Raw genomic sequence first — 19,810 nt, 5'->3', positions numbered from 1 at the left:
CAGGGAAAGGAAGGAAGAAGGAGTCTGGCCACTCCTGTCTGGTAATTAATGGGGTTTATTAGGGGAAACTCACAGACAAGGCACATCATGGGCAGCTGCAAGATGAAAGGGAGCCTTACACCGCTTGACAGGCACCAAAGAAATATATGGGGTAGAGGGGAGATATCACATACTAGTACGTGAATGCTACCAGGTGCGGGAAATTACTTTCCGTGCCCTTCCAGGTCAGGACAACAACCTGTTCCAGGAACCAGCACAGAGCAAGAGGCAAGGGAGGGTGCTTATTTATATCTGAATGAACATCATTATTTTTTAAAATATGTTTTTATTGATTTCAGAGAAGAAGGGAGAGGGAGAATGACTTAGAAACATCTATGATAAGAGAGAATCATTGATTGGCTGCCTCCTGCACGCCCCCTACTGGGGATCGAGTCCAGTATTCGGGTTGTGCCCTGACCAGGAATCAAACCATGACCTCCTGGTTCCTGGGTTGATGCTCAAACACTGAGCCACACCGGCTGTACTGAATGAACATCATTTATGATCAAACAGTCTCTAAGAGGGGTTTGCAGAAAGCAACCTTCGTTCTGGCTCAGGTTCAGCTTGCAGGACAGACAATGGTCATGTTAAAGAACAGTCTTCTCTATAGGTGGGTAGTGACTGCTGGGGAGCAGGAGATGGTGTGGCCAGGGGTAAGTCAGGAGTGGGCAACAGAGAGGGGACAAGGGCCATGGTGAGGTCAACAAGCACACATGCATGTGGGGCCTGGGTGGACAGAGAGGGACATCTGGAGATTTCTTTAGCCTGCTGATTCTTTTATTTTTTTTTTAATCCTCACCAGAGGATATTTTCCCATTGATTTTTAGAGTGGAAGAGAGGGAAAGACAGAGAGAAATATCGATGTGAGAGAAGCACATTGATTGGTTGCCTCTTGCACGTGCCCTGACCAAGGCCTGGGCTGGGGAGGAACCTGCAACCAAGATACCTGCCCTTAACTGGAATCCATCCTGGGACCCTTTAATCCACAGGCCGACGCTCTATCCACTGAGCCAAACTAGCTAGGGCTGATTCTTCTTAAAAATTTTTATTGTTGAAAGTGTTACAGATATCTCCTTTCTTCCCCATTAACCCCCCTGCACCTTGCTCCTGCCCCCTTGACTGCTGATTCTTGACTCTTTGAAAATGGTCGGGAAATCCAGAGAATGATTCATGTTATCTTCATTTAGCATCCCAAAGTGTTTAATTTGCCACCAGCCAAAGCAGGTTTCACAGTGCAGGGGCATGTTTTTGTGAGTTTGCTTTGAAGGCCTTATCCAGGAGAAAAGTACTTAGCTCCTGGAACAGGTGGTGGAAGAAAGTCAACCTTAGCCCCTGGCATAGGTGGAAGAGTGAGCCAGCCTTGACTCAGAAGCGAAGACTCTGAGTTAGGAGCTGGCAGATGTCATCCGCAGTACAAAACCAAACAGACACAAGCAAAGGAAAGCGCTGGGCATACACTATACAAGCTGAATATCTTAGTTGGGGCACAAGGGTTCCCTAAACAGTCACTCCAAATGTCCACAAGCTGCGTCCTCTGCTTTCCCACCACAGTGAGCTCCATTGACCCATGACAGGAGAGGGAGGAGCGTGAGCATGAAGAGTGTCCCAAGCCTGTCACCATCATGACTTTCTGGTGTGAATCCGTAGATTAAAAGGAACATATCACAACGTTTTCTCTATAGCCAGGCCTCGCATTTTTGTCAAGTGCTTGCCTCCTAAGGTACCGGGGGTTGAGTAGGATGGTGGTGAGGGAGCAGGTGTTGAGTCATATGAAAACTGTTTATAACATCATGGAAGTGGAACCATCTTTAGTCCTTTCCCTGCTGTGTCGTTCAGGTATAAACCCTCGTGTGAAGTCGGGCCGTTTCATGAAAATTCTTCCCGATTACGAGCACATGGAGTACAGAGATGTGTACACCTGCCGTATGTACCTCCTGCTACTTTGGCTGTGGCGGGGGAGCACGGCCCGAAGCTGCATGGAGAGGGACCTCTAACTCACAGCACGCAGATGCTTTGGTCCTAACAGCGAGCTGACCTCCTTGGCTTTTGCTGTCTTTTCACCTTTCTGCAGTGTTCTCTGTGGCTCAGCCATGACCAGGAGCACACCAGCCTGGGGCTGCTGTACATATGGGCCAGGTTTCTGTGGCATCTTTTGTTTTTGAGGGAGTATCAGCGTGATCACTCTGTTGATGCACATTTATTGAGACTGAGAGGACAGATAGAGTAGAAATGAAATGAAATGTAAGTGGTTTACTTCTAGGCTTCTTTAGTTGATCACATTTGGACAGCATACGTGAATTTGAAAAAATTACATAAACATGTACCTATATATATCTATCTGGAACTTATAGCTGAGACTAAAAATGGACAAAAGTATGTAGAAACAGTTCATTATTTAGAATCTGATTCCTCTTTTGTTGTTATTGTTAATCCTCACCTGAGGATATTTTTCCATTGATTTTTAGAGAGAATGGAAGGGAAGGGGAGAGACAGAGAGAGAGAAACATCGATGAGAGAGAGACACATTCATTGGTTGCCTGGACTGGGGATCGAGCCTGTAACTGAGGTATGTGCCCCTGACTGGAATTAAACCTGGGCCCCTTCAGTCCACAGGTCGACGCTCTATCCACTGAGCCAAACCAGCTAGGGCAGAACCTGATTCCTCTTGCTTGGCATTACTTGGGCTCTGGAAGTTCTCCTAAGCCATATTCCATAGCGACTAAGGCTATCTCCACTTGTTATTAGGTTGAGTTGAGACAGAGAGCATGAACTTTAGTGTCAAGAAAAACACTAAAACTATCTGCATGTGCTGAAAGCAGTGTTTACGTTTGTAGAAGTACAGAGACATCCTGCTACTTACTCCCTCAGCCCTGCGAGTGTGCCCTATGTCAGCATCGCCTGCGTGGACTAGACCCACTTCTAAATCTTTTAAGTGTACAATTTCTAACAAAATCTACTCAGATCACAAGGAATAGAGTCATCTATGGAATTTCTTCTAACCACTGCCAGGCTCTGGACATGTAGCTAAAGTGCTTGCTGGTCCCATTTTACTTACTCCAGGGGAGATGGAGATGTCAGGACTGATCAGCAAGCTTTGGGGTGGTGTCTGAGCACTGCACATTACTGTGAACACCACCCACAGTGTAGGTGTAATCAGGCCCAGAGCTGAACTGCTTGAGTAAAGACCAGTGGCAAGGGGACATGTAGGAGTGTGTGTGAGCAGTCAGGGTGTGTGTGAGCAGTCAGGAGTGTGTGTGAGCAGACAAGGATATGTGTGAGCAGTCAGGAGTGTGTGTGAGCAGTCAGGGTGTGTGTGAGCACTCAGGAGTGTGTGTGAGCAGTCAGGAGTGTATGTGAGCAGTCAGGGTGTGTGTGAGTAGTCAGGAGTGTATGTGAGCAGTCAGGAGTGTATGTGAGCAGTCAGGGTGTGTGTGAGCAGTCAGGAGTGTATGTGAGCAGTCAGGAGTGTATGTGAGCAGTCAGGGTGTGTGTGAGCAGTCAGGAGTGTATGTGAGCAGTCAGGAGTGTATGTGAGCAGTCAGGGTGTGTGTGAGCAGTCAGGAGTGTATGTGAGCAGTCAGGGTGTGTGTGAGCACTCAGGAGTGTGTGTGAGCAGTCAGGGTGTGTGTGAGCAGTCAGGAGTGTGTGTGAGCAGTCAAGGATATGTGTGAGCAGTCAGGAGTGTGTGTGAGCAGTCAGGGTGTGTGTGAGCAGTCAGGGTGTGTGTGAGCAGTCAGGAGTGTGTGTGAGCAGTCAGGAGTGTGTGTGAGCAGTTGGGTGTGTGTGAGCAGTCAGTGTGTGTGAGCAGTCAGGAGTGTGTGTGAGCAGTCAGGGATATGTGTGACCAGTCAGGAGTGTGTGTGAGCAGTCGGGTGTGTAAACAGGAGGAGCTGGGGGCATGGCTGGGGCTGGATAGCAAAGGGGTGGGGCGGGCCAAGTCTGAAGGCATGAATTCTGTTCTTTTCCAAACCCTCTTAGAAGTAGCCTCTCTAGAACATTTTGCCCTAGACCCGTGGTCGGCACACTGCGGCTCATGAGCCACATGCGGCTCTTTGGCCCCTTGAGTGTGGCTTTTCCACAAAATACCACGGCCTGGGCGAGTCTATTTTGAAGAAGTGGCGTTAGAAGAAGTTTAAGTTTAAAAAATTTGGCTCTCAAAAGAAATTTCAATCATTGTACTGTTGATATTTGGCTCTGTTGACTAATGAGTTTGCCGACCACTGTCCTAGACTAACCCGCCCTCCCTGCATAGCAGTGGCTGAGCCAAGGTGCCTTCTCTAGGCCTGGGGAGAGAATGCCACATAGTGCTTATTGATGAGAGCAATCCATCAGTTGCCACAGCTGTGCTGATGGGAATGGCCTGGCATGGGCTTTTAAATACAAATGGACAAGCACTTACAGGCTCATTATGTTATACATTTGCCACCAGATTCTCTTAGAACAACAACCTGTCTGGAGCTTATATCTGAGACCAAAAATGGAATTCTGACCCACCTCTGGGAGGGAGGTTTGGTGGCCGAGACCTAGGAAGTGCCTGGAGTTGTGTGGGGGTGTTCTCTTTGTTCCCAAGGGGTGGTCAGAAGTTTCCTGTAGCTTGTAAGGGTGTGTCACCACCCTTCTGGGAGAGGACTTCCAGAGCCTCTGGACTGTAGCCACTAAAGTGATGCCCGCCAGCTGCCGGTGGCTGACAGCTTAGAAGAGGCTGGTCTAACTGGAGACTGCTATCTTCTCTAAGGTCTGAGCTATAAAAATACAGCAGTCATTATAGAAAACTTGAAAGAGCCAGGAAATATAATGAGAATAACCAGTTGTGAGCATTAGTTCCATTTCTCTGTGGACATATTTGAACTGTGCATGGTCTGTTACCTCCAGGAGAAAGTTAATGTGTGAAAGAAGAAAGGTCATTTCAACCCCACCTTCAAACTTCACAGTGCCCAGGTGGTTGGTGTTCCAGTGCTCCTAGCAGTTTGAACGGAGTGCAGCTCAGAATTTCTTTCTACCGTTAGCCAAACTTTCCAGAGAAGTCTGCTGTGATGATTGGCTTTGAGGGACTTGGGACCCTGCTCTGTTCCTGGACCTATTGAGTTCTCCTGGTCTCTTAAAACCATCCAGGCCTTCGTTCCGTTGGACCAGAGAGGATCAGCAGTCTTGAGTACAAGACGCTGTCCTGGAGAGAAGCAAGTCAGCATCATCTGAGGCTGCAAATTCTGTTAGAGCTTTGTGGCCTCAGATTAGCTGCTTTTGCTGTGTCACTTATTTTTTCAATATCAGGCCATATGTCGTTGCCTGATATTCTTGATAATTCCTGTCTGTAAGAAGTTGGAAGCATCATGGGGGGGATGTGTTGTCCTTATGACTGACATATTTAACACGTTCTTGTTTGCAAATTGATGATGACTGTCGAAGCGCATTTTGAACTTAAAAATAGCTATAACCGTAGGGTTCTGAGTTTTGAGGTTCTGACCCAGAATTCTGGCAGTGCTCCAGATTGCTTTAGTAGGTACGGGGAATATCACTCACCACAGGGTAAGGAGATGGACAGGTCACTTTTAACCAATATCCAGCTCAAGGCGGTCAGGCAGGAGGAAATTCTCTTTATTCACAGGAGGGTCAGCCTCTTATTCTAGTCAGGAAGAGCCCATATTTAGAATTCGAAATTAGAAAAAGCATGTCTCTGCTCTTGCAGCAAGGCAGGAGGGGTTTCCTTTTACTGGTGGAAGAGTCAGTCTTCTGTATTGAGGCCTTCAACTGATTGGATGAGATCCACCACGTTGGGGAGAGCAGTCAGCTTTATTCCATCCACCGATTTAAATGTTAATCTCATCCAGAAACAACCTCACAGACACATCCAGAATAACGTGGCCCAGTCAAGTTGACACATGAAATTAATCACCACACTCTGTCTGCACAAGGACCCCAGACCCTACACCTGGCAGTCGGGGACTTGTGTAAGTTGGTTGCCCATTCATTCATTCATTCATTCACTCCACAAGTACATGTGCAAAGGAAATTAAAGTGAAGGACATTTTCCAAAATGTTTACTGCAGCTGGTCATCTCTGTGTAGTGGGATTTCAGGTTGGCACTGGGATTCCTTCTCTCCAGTTTTCTTCAGTCAATATCTATGCATTGTTTTTTAAATAAGGTGGGGAGGTGCCATTTTTTTAAAAAGTGAGATGACCCAATTTAATTCTTAATATACAGTCCCATGACATGTTGAACTCTGTCCCCACCTTTTAAAGAATCCTGTGCTTCCTCAGTTGTGTAAACTGATGGGATGCTCATCACTTCAGAAAGGCGCCCAGTCTGTGTCATACAAGACAGCAGTTCTCTGTCCCTGGAGCTGCTCGCATAGGGCCTGGATTTCAAAAGGACCCAATTGTCTGTTTTATTATGCTTGTTTTTTAAAAGCTCACCCCTTTAAATATGTGGTTTTTTTTTATTGATTTCAGGGAGAGGAAGGGAGTGGTATATATATATAGAGAAACATCAATGATGAGAGAGAATCATCTATCAGTTGCCTCCTGCATGCCTCCTACTAGGGATGGAGCCTGCATCCTGGACATGTGCCCTGACCGGGAATCAAACCGTGACCTCCTGGTTCATAGGTCAATGCTTAACCACTGAACCACACCCGCGGGCTGTTTTATTATGCTTTTTAAAGACAGTTTTATTTTTAGAATTCTTTAGAAACTTTTGTAGGTAAGATTTGCTTCAATTCACATGTTTACAAGGCTCTGTTATAAGCCTTCATAATTCTCTCATCCTCCTCCTGCCCTTTCCTCTGATTTGCTATAAAGTGAAGACTGGCTGCCTCTGAAGTGAAGACCTGCTCTCTCTCTCTTCCTATAGTGCTCCACCGATACAGACACATCTTGGGATTGTGGCAGCCAGATATTGGGCCCTACGGGGGACTGCTGAATGTGGTGGTAAGTCCGAGAGCCTCGAGTGTGGATTCTTGTGAAGTTAGGATTGCTGTCCCACATGGACGGAACGTGGTGCCTTTTCTATTGGAGGGGCAGTCAGCTGCTTTCTGTGTGACATTAGAGAACTCACAGGAGCTTCTCATCAGGTTATGTTTTGTGGCCCTAGCTGGTTTCATGCAGAACAGGGGTCTCCTCCCAGTAAAGGTCGCATGTGCTCTGAATGGTGCCTTTTGAATAGCCATGGGCCCGGGTGTCGCTGTAGCTGATGTCAAAGTAAAACAAAGTCAGGTGCCCCCTGGGGAGTGCTGGTGTTTTGCTCCTGCTTTCCCTCTTGTTGGCACGTGCCAGAAGCCCAGTCCAGGAGACTGCCTGCACATCATGTAATGGTAATGGGTCTGCCTCGCAATGGCCTCTGGGGCCTTGGGTAGTCTCGGTGTAGCTCTGCTGAGCCCCGTCCAGGTGGGCTGCCTGGTGATGCTAGTTACTCTGTCACTCTGTATATTTTGCTCACCAGGTGGGGTTTTGGACAGGGATAAATACTGCTTTATATTCTTCATATTCGGTGGAAACATTCATTAAGAAACACATTTACATGTGTTATGTTTAATATCACTGGGGAAAAGTGTTGCTTTTAAAACATTCTCTCAGAGACAAGCCAGACAGTTCCCAGCTTGGGCATAGTTTTTTCCTTTTAGTCAGGCCAGTGATAATTGTTTTTCATACTGGCAGTGAGTAATAGAGTAAAAGGAAAAAAGGGCTTCTGAAAGCAGGGGATAATTACGGGAAAATGGAACCTGTGACTGAACAACAGCAACTGGCTCTTGTCTCAGAGCAATAAGCACTAAAGTGATTAATTTCTCCCCTCTGTCGATAGAGCTAGAAGCCGTGGATCCAGGCTGTTCTGGGAAAGCAGGAGTGCTGCTGGGTCATCCCAACCTGGGCTGTCCCTGTCCCCTCCACTGAGAACATGGTGCCTCTGTGCTGAGCACAGTGTGTGGGGACTGTGCCGTCCTTTGATCTGAGCTCTCACTTTCTGTCACTCACTGTCTCAAACACACACGAATAGGGGGAACGGTAGCATACATTACCAATGCCCACCCCGTGGATTCAGCAATTATCTATCGTGTGCCAAGTTTGTGGCCTCTGTCTCTGCCCCTTGGTGGTTTGTTTTCAGGCATTTTCAAGCAAATCCCAGGCCTGTGTCGCTTCATCTGTTTGTACTTCAGTGTGGATCTCTAAATCTGGGTATTTTCCTACATATCCACCACATTCTCATCACACCCTACAAAAGTAGCAATAATCCCTTGATATTTATTACTTGAGACACAGCCAATATGGAAGGTTCCCTGATTGTCTCAACACTGCCTTTGACAGCTGGTTCATTAAAATCGGGACCTAAACGATTTCACATTCTATTAGTTTGTTTTGCCTCATGAGTCTCTCCTGCTGAAAGCAGCACTCCCATTTTTTCCTCAGGTCAGTGGCTCTAGTGGGTGACACTTTCTGGATTATTCTGCCTGCCTTTTTCTCATGTCATTTAGCTCCCCCCGCTTCCTTGCTCCCCCATTTTAGATCTGGAAGTTCTCTCTAAAAGGCTTTTTTGGATTCAGATCCAACTGCTTTTTTTCTATTTAAAAATTAATTTTTTCCAGCCTTATTGGTGATTTGATATACATATACATTGTAAAAGGTTTCCCACCATCTAGTTAATTAACACATCCATCACCTAACGTTTATGTTCTACTCTTGCAAATTCCAGTGATACAATACAGTGTTATCAACTATAGCACATTGTGCTTTACATTAGAGAATTACTAGTACTTTCTAGTTAACAAGCACTTGGTTGAGGGGCTGTGAGTGTCCCATTGCCATAGATCAGGCGCATTTTGATGTCTCTTGGTCCTGAGGTTTTCCATGGGACTGGAGTGTGGAGGTGTGGGATGGTCATCATGGACAACTGTGGGGTGAGAAACCTCTGCCTCAGTGCCTCGCCGTAACCCTCACATGGACATGCGCCCTTTCTCCTCACCACAGGTGGATGGCTTGTTTATTATTGGCTGGATGTACCTGCCTCCCCATGACCCTCATGTGGATGACCCAATGCGATTCAAGCCCTTGTTTAGAATTCACCTGATGGAGAGGAAGTCAGCCACAGTGGAGTGCATGTACGGCCACAGAGGGCCCCACAACGGCCACATTCAGGTGAGTGTATGCTTGGGCTCTCTTAGACATGGCAGCCACACGCAGTTGAGGGGTGAGGTCTCCCCTGCTCTTCCAAGTTCTGGTGACAGCTGAGTTTGCAGTGGTGTTTCTAGCTACAAGCCTGTGTCCATACAGGTCAGGGGAAATGGGAGGAAACGGCTCTACCTCCATCCCTTCTGTGTATTTATGCTGTGGTGCTATGATGTAACTCCCCAAAGAATCACTAGTTGGAACCCTCTACTGGTTCTGCATCCAATTAAAACCATTTGTTCTTTCCAAACACAATTCCTCACTGTTCTGTTTTCAAAACCTCTAACACTAAGAAACAGTAGCCCCTTTTTCCTGCTCTAAGAATCTCCTTGGAAAAGCACAAACACCTCTCTCTTTGGTGCACCGCTCCTCTGAGAAGGAAGTGCATGCTCAGGTAGTTCTGAGTGCCCTTTTCTGGACTGGTCACGATTTGTAGGCATATGGGGCTTCTATAGATGAGTGGGGTGCAGCATTGAGGAGGGGTTCATTCTCTGATAGAGATGCCACGGCTGATTTATTGTTCCCCTCTCTCCTTTGTCATGAATGCTCAAGATTGTGAAGAAGGACGAGTTCTCCACCAAGTGCAACCAGACGGAGCACCACAGGATGTCTGGTGGGAGACAAGAGGTGAGCCTGCACTCCTTCTGTGCACAAGGCGCAGACGTGAGGTTGAATGGTTTGGCATCATCAGCATGCCACCAAGAGCGCCCTCTCCCATGGTTCATCCTCACATTGTTGGTGCAGAAAGTGTGCCTGACCCTTTTGTCAGAAACGGCCTCATATGGACTTGTGTACACAAGCATACGTTTTTGTTCCCCCGCTGCTATGCAAAGAGCCGAGGTCCAAGGAAAACTCAGTGTATTGCTTGCCAGTTCCCCAAAATAACCTGGAGGACTGGCTGTGAAAGACATGAGTTTATTAGGACTTATGTGCAGGCCAGTGAAAGTACTGCAACACAAGCTTCCACAGTACAGGATTATATAGAGCACAGAAAGCAAAGCAATGGGGCATGCTGGGTGGGCATGCTTACACACACGCACAGCTGTATGAGATAAAAGTGCCAGCTGTTCGATCCAGGTTCACATCCGAAAACAGTTTCTTTTTGGCAGCTTCCTTGACCAAGAAGGTCCCACAGCACCCTTACAGATGGCCTTCATCATATTCCCGCAGGGTGGGAGGAGGAATTGGAGCTTGGGTGGGGACCCATGTTCTCACAGACCACACACCCACCAACCCTCAGAATGAATGACCAAAAGGAAATTGTTTTCAGTAGGCAATTCTCCTTCATCCCGAGAGCTTCCGTGTGCTGTACAGGTTTCTTCTTGGAGGTGAGTTACAGGCAGATGAGAGGGCTGTTCTCAGAGCCGCACTGTTCTCCCCACAGGTGGACTTGGTGATTAAGACTTTCAGACCAGGCAGAACAGTGGATAGACCTGCGTGTCAGCTACACCCAAGAGTTTCTTTGTGCTTCCTTTTGTTTGCACAAGTAATTTTAACTTGTCTTTGAGTTGTAATTTTCTGAGGATCTAAGTCATAATACCACTTCAAAATACTATCTCTTTTTAAAATTTTATTTATTTTTAAAAATATGCAACACTTGACAAATTTGCATGCCATTTTTGTGCAGGGGCCATGCTAATCTTCTCTGTATCTTTCCAATTTTAGTATATGTGCTGCTGAAGCGAGCATAATATTGCCGTTTCTTAAGAAAAACTTGGACTTTTAAAATATAGGATGCTCATTACAGCATCTATATATTTGTTGGGTGTGCATTTCTCAGCCAGTTTTTTAAAAAATATTGTTGAAAGTATTATGTTTGTCCCCTTTTTTCCTCCATTGACCCCCTCCCACCCACTCCCACCCCAGGCCTTCACCACCCTATTGTCTGTGTCCATGGGTCATGCATATATGCATACAAGGTCTTTGGTTGATTACCTCCCACCCACACTCCCTTCCCTGCCTTCCCTCTGAGATTCTGCACTCTGTTCCATGCTTCCATGTCTCTGAATCCACTCCATTCATTAGTTTACTTTGTTAATTAGATTCCACATATGAGTGAGATCATGGTGATACTTGTCTTTCTCTGACTAACTTATTTCACTTAGCATGATACTCTGCAGGTCCCTCCATGCTGTCTCAAAGGGTAAGAGACTCTTCTTTTTTACTGCTGCATAGTATTCCATGGTGTAAATGTACCACAGCTTTTTTATCCACTCATCTGCTCATGGGCACTTGGTCTTAGCCAGGTTTTGAGTTTCTGATGGCTTGTGCTAGCTTGTGATCCCTTTATCATCCTGCTTATGAAGGAATCAGTGAGTTATCCTTCCCAGCCCTTTATGTGGGCTCCACCCTTCATCAATACCAAAAGCCAGCCCCGTGGGATCATAAACTGCATCCACAGGGCTTGCCAATTCTCCCACTTGCTTGCATGCACACTCCAGTTCCAGGATTTCCGCCAGTTTTGCGCACCTTTGAAGGCCAAGTCCAGGCTGTCTTGAGGCTCAGGCAGTGTCTTCTGCCTGAGTCTCACAGGTGCATTCTGTGTGACCCTCTTATGTGCTCTGCAAACTGTAGGTACAGCTACTGGATCCCTGTGAGCAGTAGTGTAGCCTTTGGGCCATCCCAAACTCTGCCTCCCCAGTGCAGACGCCGCCTGGCTTGTCTTTATGGATGATGGCCAAGGCCCAGCCACCACTTGACTTCCCTGCTCCTGCCTGTCCAGGCCCCCCTACCCAAGGGTTCTGAAAACTTGGGGGTTGCAGAGCAGAGCAGAGATAGACAAGTAATTACCCAGGTACTAAAATGATGTCTTAGCATCATCAAATAGGAAATCAGCAGAATCTGTCAGGAATAGGAGCCGTCTCCAAACTCACTCTCTGCCTTCCTTGATGTTTTTTGGCATTTCTGATGTAATGACAATCTCACTCTCTCAGTTGGATATATTTTTTTAGGCTTAATTATTACTCCAGAGATATTTTCCAGTCTCATTAGAACCCTTCACAAGTTTTATTTTTAGTTCAGCATAGCATTCCATCATCTTGCTCTGATGTAATTGGATATAACCATTCTCCTGTAGGTAGACATGGGGTTTGTGCTCAAATATTCGCATTTCTCCCATTACCCTCTTGATCACGTGCTTGAGAGACTTACCCTCTGGGAGCCTCAGTTCTTATGTATAAGACGGGGCCATATAATTATCTGTGGGCCCCAAGTGATCTAGGAGGGTTGAATAGGATACCACATGTGAATGACTTAGCACCAGGCCTGGCTGGAGCCATCCAGGAGGATGCCAGGTGTCAGTACCCTCACTCCACTGTCTGAAATCCATGGAAACCTTATGGATCATGCAGAAATGTGTGGAAGGCTCTGAAGATGCTCCAAATTCCTGTTACATGTTGTCAGTTGGTTGGTGCTTGTGTACAGCCTGCCAGGGCAGGTGAGCCCCGCCCCCCATGCTCCTGTTGGCCCTGGTATTGGCCTTGGTGAAGGCAAGACCAGTTAGCACAGTGGTTCTGAACCTTTCTAATGCTGCGACCCTTTAATACAGTTCCTCACGTTGTGGTGACCCCCAACCATAAAATTATTTTCGTTGCTACTTCATAACTGTAATTTTGCTACTGTTATGAATCGTAATGTAAATATCTGTGTTTTCCAATGGTCTTAGACGACCCTGCTAGCGGTTCTACAGGTCGCAACCCACAGGTTGAGAACCGCTGCTGTAGAGCCTAAGACCATTGGAAAACACAGATATTTACATTACGATTCATAACAGTAGCAAAATTACAGTTATGAAGTAGCAACGAAAATAATTTTATGGTTGGGGGTCACCACAACATGAGGAACTGTATTAAAGGGTCGCAGCATTAGGAAGGTTCAGAACCACTGAGTTAGCACATGGACTTTGGGTTAGCTCTGATTCTGTCACTTACTAGCTGGGTGACTTTGGAAAGGTTTCTTTACTTTTATAAGTCCCAAACCTCTGAAGAACAAGGAAAATGTTAACACCCATCTCCTAGGCCATTGTGCAGATTAAGCAATGATTATACAGTGCTAACACATAGTAAGTCAGCCCTGGGTAAATATTAAACTGATTCTTATATGTTCTAGGCCCCTGAGTTTTTTCTTATGTATATATATGCTGTAAGATTAATTTATAGTAAACATGTATTTAAAAGTTCTTTGTTCTAAATAATTGGGTCTGGTTGGTATTCCTAATGACTTTGGCCTTTTCATGCAAGGTAAATAAGATTAGGACTATTCACAAGCCATCTTCTCTATGGCACTTAGCTCAAGTCTGATTATTCACCATGGCAACATTGAAATCCTTGTTCATTACATTCACTTGCTTCCATTTTTATTTGTTATTTATCTATTTTATTTTTTAAGGGCCTTTAGTCCATGAGTTGAGCCATTTAAGTGAAAGGTTTTGACTTTGGTGAAGTATAATTTGTCAAATTTTTTTATGGTTATTTTTTCTGTGTCCTAAAAAACTTTACCTATCCTCAAGTGACTCTCTCTCTCTCTCTCTCTCTCTCTCTCTCTCTCTCTCTCTCTTCCCCCCCCCCCTTTCCCTCTTCCCCTCTCCCTCTCACTCCCTTCCACTCTAAAAATCAATGGGAAAAATATCCTCAGGTGAGGATTAACGACACAAAACAAAACAAATCAGCTGACCAGATAAATGTGGGTCTGATTCCAGGCTCTCTGTTTAGTTCTATTAATATATTTGTCAGGCCTTATGCTCATACCACCATCTCAATTACTGTAGCTTTATAGTAAGTCGTAACATGGGCTAGTGTGGGTCCTTCAGCTTTATTCTTTTGCAAAATTGCTTTGGACGTTTAGGTTTTTAAAATTTCCATATGAATTTCAGAATCAGCTTGCTCGTTTCTACAGAAAGGCTATCCTGGTAGGATTATGATTGACATTGAATGTGTAGGTCAGTTTGTAAATCGATGATTTAATGGGGAATGTCCAGTCTGTAGAGACTTCTCACTATTATTAGGCCTCTTTACTTTCTTTCAGCAGTGTTGGCATTTTCAGAGTGGAGGTCTGCACATATTTTGTAATATTTATTCCCAAGTCCTGTGGTTTTGTTTTGTTTTAGGTTATTGTAAATAGGATTAAAATTTTTTATTTTACAATTTTGTGCTGCTAATATATAAAAATACAGTTGATTTTTATATATTGACTTTGTAGTTCTAATAGTTGTTTTGTTTACTCACTAGTAATTTTTGTTATTTGCCAGATTTGGGCAGTAGCATACTAAAGCACTTGACAGATTGTAGCTCTTTTGTTGTTTTGGTAAATTGCTTTCACTTCCATTTATAGAGCTAATTCTATATAATCATTAGAAATACTATATTGAATTAGGAACTCAGTTCTGTGGATTAAGTTAAATGTGCAGAATGAAGCAATTAAACACTAACTATCCTTCCCAGTGTTTGATTCCGTAAGTGAATTATTGAGCTTTGGGGACTTTTTGCACATGCACTTACCGAACATACCACATTATTATGAAGGCACATTTGAGAAAGGAAAATCCAGCCACAGTCCCTCGACCCAGGCTGTCCCATGTTCCTTAGCAGCAGCTGCAGAAAGTACCTCTGGCCAACTCACCAGCACCGGACTTGGCGGCCGAGCCCTGCTTGCTGCTGCTCTCCCAGAACCCTGAGAACTAGGCTCAGAGGCTGTGCAGTGTCAAGCCAGTTCAGCATAGACACCTCCTGGTTCATGGGCACGAAGTGAAGCTCATGTGGCTGTCCCTGGGAGCTCTGGGCCGGGACTATGGCCCCAGCCTCACCTGAAGGGACCCCTGCTCCTTCCCCTGAAGTCTAGGCTCATTGTGCTCTGGGAAAGCAGGGACCAGAGCCCATTTTTCACTGGTGGCACGCCTAGCAGGAAGGGAGGCCAGGTGCTGGGAGACCAAACACAGGGCAGCTCCCCATTCTCCTGCCCAGCCCTGTCTCCATCTGTCCACCCAGGTGGGTTCCTTTGTCATAGGTGTGCCCACAGCTATAAAAATGCTGCTTTGTCCAATCAGGATCACAGGTGAGCAGGCTCCATGCCCCTGTGTCATGGTGGTTTTCACGACCTGTGTTCTCTTGGAAGGAATTCCGAACATGGCTGAGGGAAGAATGGGGGCGGACGCTGGAGGACATTTTCCACGAGCACATGCAAGAGCTCATCCTGATGAAGTTCATCTACACCAGTCAGTATGAGTAAGTGCAGCCGCCCTCTGGGTGCTGAGCACAGTCCCTCTCTGTGGGTCCTGTGAGTGCAGTCTCTGTGGGAGAATTGTTAACTCAGTACCTCCCTCTCTCGGTACCCCTGAGCAGTCCCCATCCCCACCTCCCCGCCTGCACCCCGTATGTTTTCCATCTTATGGGCCTGCTGTATGTGCCTAATCCTCAGGGTTGTTTTCCCTCATCCACCCTGGGAGGCCTGCTTTCTCAGCCTCTCTGTCCCTGAGACCTGCCCCTGCAGCCCCTGTTTAGTCCCTTTGCCATGTCCCTTGCGCAGTCTTGGGTTCCTGTCCCAGGGTAATAGAACAGGAGTGGCATTCTCTTCCCTCCTCTGAGAGCTCCACTCCAGCTGCCTTGGGGGGCCCAGCAGAGACATATGAGCCCCTGTTAAGCCTTGTTGGAATCAGAGTAGGTGTGAGGGTGCCATGCACCTGTGGGTAGGGTGAGCATGGCTCAGGAACATGGGGTGCCCCTGCTCCCCACTTACCTGGCCATGCTCATCTGCTTGCCTTGCCCACCCCCTGGGGGGACAAGGAGGTATGGGCTCTGCACTGCTGCAGCTCCGTGGGACTCTGCCATGTTGTCACACTATCCATCCCCGCCCCCCACAGCAACTGCCTGACCTACCGCCGCATCTACCTCCCGCCCAGCCACCCGGATGATCTCATCAGGCCAGGCCTCTTTAAAGGCACCTATGGCAGCCACGGCTTAGAGATTGTCATGCTCAGCTTCCACGGAAAGCATGCCAGGGTCACGAAGATCACAGTAAGTCCTGGGGCTACCTGCCGGGTCCAGCCCTGTGTGGACTTGTCAGGTTGGCCGTGGCAGGGCGCTCGGGCTGCACCTTGGCTACTTGATATGGCTGGGGCCTGGGGCACCGCTTCACCAGGAAGCTGGTTGGGAGTGTAGATCCTCAGGCCCTACTCGGGCCCACCCAACCAGAATCTTAGGGGATTTTGAGTACTTCCACTTTCCTACAAGGCTCTTTTCCTGGCTGGACACTGACATACCTTGAGAAAGGGCAGTTGAAAAAACACTAATGCCCTTGCCCCACCCTACAAGTTCTCATTTAATGGGGAGGGGGCTGGGTAATGGCTTCACAGCCTCCCCAGGTGACCCCAAGGGCCAGCACATTGGAGACCCCCTGCAGTAGCACATAGGCCCCACTGCCTGTCCTGTGCTCAGCGGCTTGTGAAAGCAGTTGGAGGGTTGTTGAGCCACGCAGGCCCTGTGTTGCCCGCTCCAAGGGCCGCCAATCATTCTGGGTTCACCTGTCATTTGCGTAGTTGGTGGGGTGAGTTTCTGGCAGATACACTAGAACATCCTGAAGAAGCAGCACCACTTCCTAGTCCTCACAAAACATTGCTCTTGAACCTCTGTCTGCTGGGATGCCTCTGCTTGGGGAAAGCTCATGTGAACAAGAGCCTGGAACCAGGGCTGCGTCCCTGGCACAGGGGGGCTCTCCAGCAGGGATTTCGGCATGCTCCTGGGGCTCGTGGAAAGCTGCAGGGCCTCGGGGATCTCCTGGGGTACAGGCTTAGGAGCTTCTGCGTTCCAGGCAGACCTATCTGGGCTGGCCTCTCAGGCCTGCTGCCCTCTGCCTGACCCTGGGAGAGGATGACGTTCTCTAAGCCCTGGTCTCTTCAGCTGTCACACAGGGTAGTTTCCACTTGTGGTCTTTGAATGCGGATGAGCCACTGTGCTGGGTGCCTGCAGACCCTCAGCAGATCACTAGTCAGTGTTGTCATTTTCTGTCCTCAAAGATCCTTTCACTGATGGGGCTGCCTCCTCTAGGCACTATTTTTTTTTTTAAAATATATATATTTCTTTATTGATTTCAGAGAGGAAGGGAGAGGGAGAGAGAGATAGAAACATCAATGATGAGAGAGAATCACTGATTGGCTGCCTCCTGCACGCCCCCTGCTGGGGATCGAGCCCACAACCCCAGCATGTGCCCTTGGCTGGAATCAAACCTGGGACCTTTCAGTCCGCAGGCCAACGCTCTATCCACTGAGCCAAACCGGCCAGGGCAAGGCACTAATTTTTTAAGGGCTTCTAAAATGGTCCTACTTCTCAAATGGTTGCTTCTAAGTCAGTAGGAACGCTGAGTGAGCTCATCTAGCCAGAGGTGGGATCTAGGCTGGAGCGTGTTTCTGCTGCTCTCTGAGCCCTGCTGACCACCATCCACTTGATCCACAGGGTGACCCCAACATCCCTGCTGGGCAGCAGACAGTAGAGATCGACCTCTTGCACCGCATCCAGCTGCCCAATGTCGAGAATCTCTGCAACTTCAACGAGCTCTCGCGCATCGTCCTGGAGGCTCAGGAGCAGGTGCGCCAGGAGCAGCAGCAGCAAGAAGGCAGGACTGAGGACAGCGAGGGTTCCGGGCCACCCACTGAGGTCAGAGAGCCCGGGAATGAAGGGGCCGCAGCTTTGAAGGAGGAGCCTGTCCAGTTTGTTCTGCCTGTGGGTGTGAGCTCAAGGAATGAGAACTACCCCCGAACCTGCAGGATGTGGTAAGGACAGGAGGGTGGGCGAAGACCCAGTTTTGGGGTGGGACCTGGCTCTGACAGGCTGGCGGTGGGGCTTGCTGCACCAGAATGGGAGCCTCTGATGGTTGGACCAAGCCCCAGCTCATACCTGAACAGATGGCACTGTTTCCTGGGCTGTACAGTCAGCTGTCACATCCCTTGGGGAGCCTCAGACTGGGGATATTAGAACTGCCAGGTGTGAAGACTCCTCCCAGAATGCCTTGCATCACATAGTTACTAAGGTAAAAGGGAGACAAGGCAGGATATCAGGCAGCATTGAAGCAGACAGTGAGGAAGAGGACTCTCCCCCTGCCCACACCTCTCCATGTAGAAAGCCTGCTTGGAGTTCGCCTGGATGTCCTTGCAGGTAAGGCCTGTCGTGAGTTCTCCATCCATCTCCTAATGAAGGTAGTTCTGAAGTCAATTCATTATTTCTTCCTGTGATCTCCCTCCCTCCCTTCCTCCCTCCCTTCCTCCCTCCCTTCCTCCCTTCCTCCCTCCTTCCTCCTTTCTATTATTTTTCTGCCCTTCTCTGCTACTTTGGGCCAGCGCTGCAATGGCCACCAAAGTGAACCCCAGCCCAGACAGCACTTGGAAAGGGGCTGGCATTGCTGCTTCCCTCCCTGCAGAGGTCCCGATCCCTGATCTTGGGACAAAGGCCTCCCCCAGGCTGCCAGCTCTTCACTTGACTTGCTGTTCTTAGGGTTTTGTCTCAGGCCCCTGCTTTCAGCCACTCAGGTCCATCCCTGCCATTCAGGACATTCCCTGGTAGATGAGTTATGAGACCCTTGCCCTCAGTCCCCTACACTCCAGGGCTATTTAAGTTTTGCTAAAATGAATAAAATTAAAAATTCAGGTCCTCAGTTGCACTGGCCACATTTCAAGAGCTCAGTAGCTGCACATGGCTTCCGGCTACCACATTAGACATGCAGATCTAGAATATTTCATCATCACAGGAAGTTCTCCTGTATGGTTGCCTTAGTGGGCATTTTGAGGGAATAATCTGTCAGTCTCCTGGCATCACAGCTGACCCTCTCCACCTTTTTCAGGTTATGTATAAAGGTTTGTTTCCCTTTATTTCTGGGCCAGCTGCTGTGTTGTGTGTCTGCAGTGGCTATTTGCTAGTACTTACAGACGAACAGTGTGGGCAGCTGGCTGAGCTCCCTGAAAAGGATTTAGATATCTACATGGGCTTAGCAGAAAAAAATTACTACATTTTCTTGTTATACAGTGATGATAAAAGTGACTGAATTTGGTTTTTCCAGAGGAAGACATACAAATAGCATTCTGATATAATTTTACCTGATGTAAATATTTTTGTAAAGTTTTAAAATTTTTTATTAAAGTATAGTTGACATGCAATATTATATTAGTTTCAGGTGTATAGATCACTTCTATATACCTTATGATGTGATCATCACAATAAGTCTAGTAACCATCTGTCACCATACCAAGTTATTAGGATAATGTTGACTATTTTTCCTATGCTGTATATTACATTCCCGTTTGAAACGCCATAAAAGAAAAAGGCTCTCTTATTCCTGTAAAGCTTGACAGGTCCTAGTAGCTCCTGGCCAGCTAAGAGCCCATTAGCAGCTCACCTGGATGTTGGGTCCAGCCAGTCCGGAAGCTCCGGCCAGACCCCTGGCCGAGCTGTAGGATGGTCCTCCACCCCCATCCTGAATATCAGGGGCTCCATGGCTTGGGAAGGCCTGCTGCGATCCTTCCCTGTCTGGTTTGCGAGGCGTTGCCACAGTGCCCGAACAGGAAACGTTTGCTGTGTGTTCTCTAAGCCTTTGCCTCCCTGTAGGTTCTGGTCCTTTTTTCCCCACCCGGAAAACC

At 47.5% G+C, this 19,810-nt stretch overlaps 1 protein-coding gene across 4 annotated transcripts in view; it reads left to right on the top strand.

The window, feature by feature from the left end:
- FBXO31 (F-box protein 31) overlaps window positions 1–19,810 on the top strand; it is a 43,285-nt gene that overhangs the window by 21,460 nt on the left and 2,015 nt on the right. Inside the window, exons 3-9 of one of the 4 annotated variants that reach the window (XR_013959278.1) lie at window positions 1,876–1,962; window positions 6,890–6,966; window positions 8,998–9,165; window positions 9,748–9,822; window positions 15,304–15,413; window positions 16,049–16,202; window positions 17,637–18,335. Coding sequence is in view for 2 of the 4 variants with exons in the window: in XM_080646060.1 (XP_080502186.1) it covers window positions 1,876–1,962; window positions 6,890–6,966; window positions 8,998–9,165; window positions 9,748–9,822; window positions 15,304–15,413; window positions 16,049–16,202; window positions 17,637–17,953 (988 nt within the window). In the remaining 2 variants the exon portion in view is untranslated. The remainder of the gene's footprint in view (window positions 1–1,875; window positions 1,963–6,889; window positions 6,967–8,997; window positions 9,166–9,747; window positions 9,823–15,303; window positions 15,414–16,048; window positions 16,203–17,636; window positions 18,336–19,810) is intronic. The other 3 variants (XM_080646060.1, XR_013959277.1, XM_080646061.1) reach the window with 3 other exon arrangements.

The sequence above is a fragment of the Plecotus auritus genome, assembly GCF_963455305.1.
Source record: "Plecotus auritus genome assembly, chromosome: 10".
In the NCBI taxonomy this organism is placed as follows: Eukaryota; Metazoa; Chordata; class Mammalia; order Chiroptera; family Vespertilionidae; genus Plecotus; species Plecotus auritus.
This window is presented reverse-complemented; position numbering and strand designations above follow the sequence as displayed.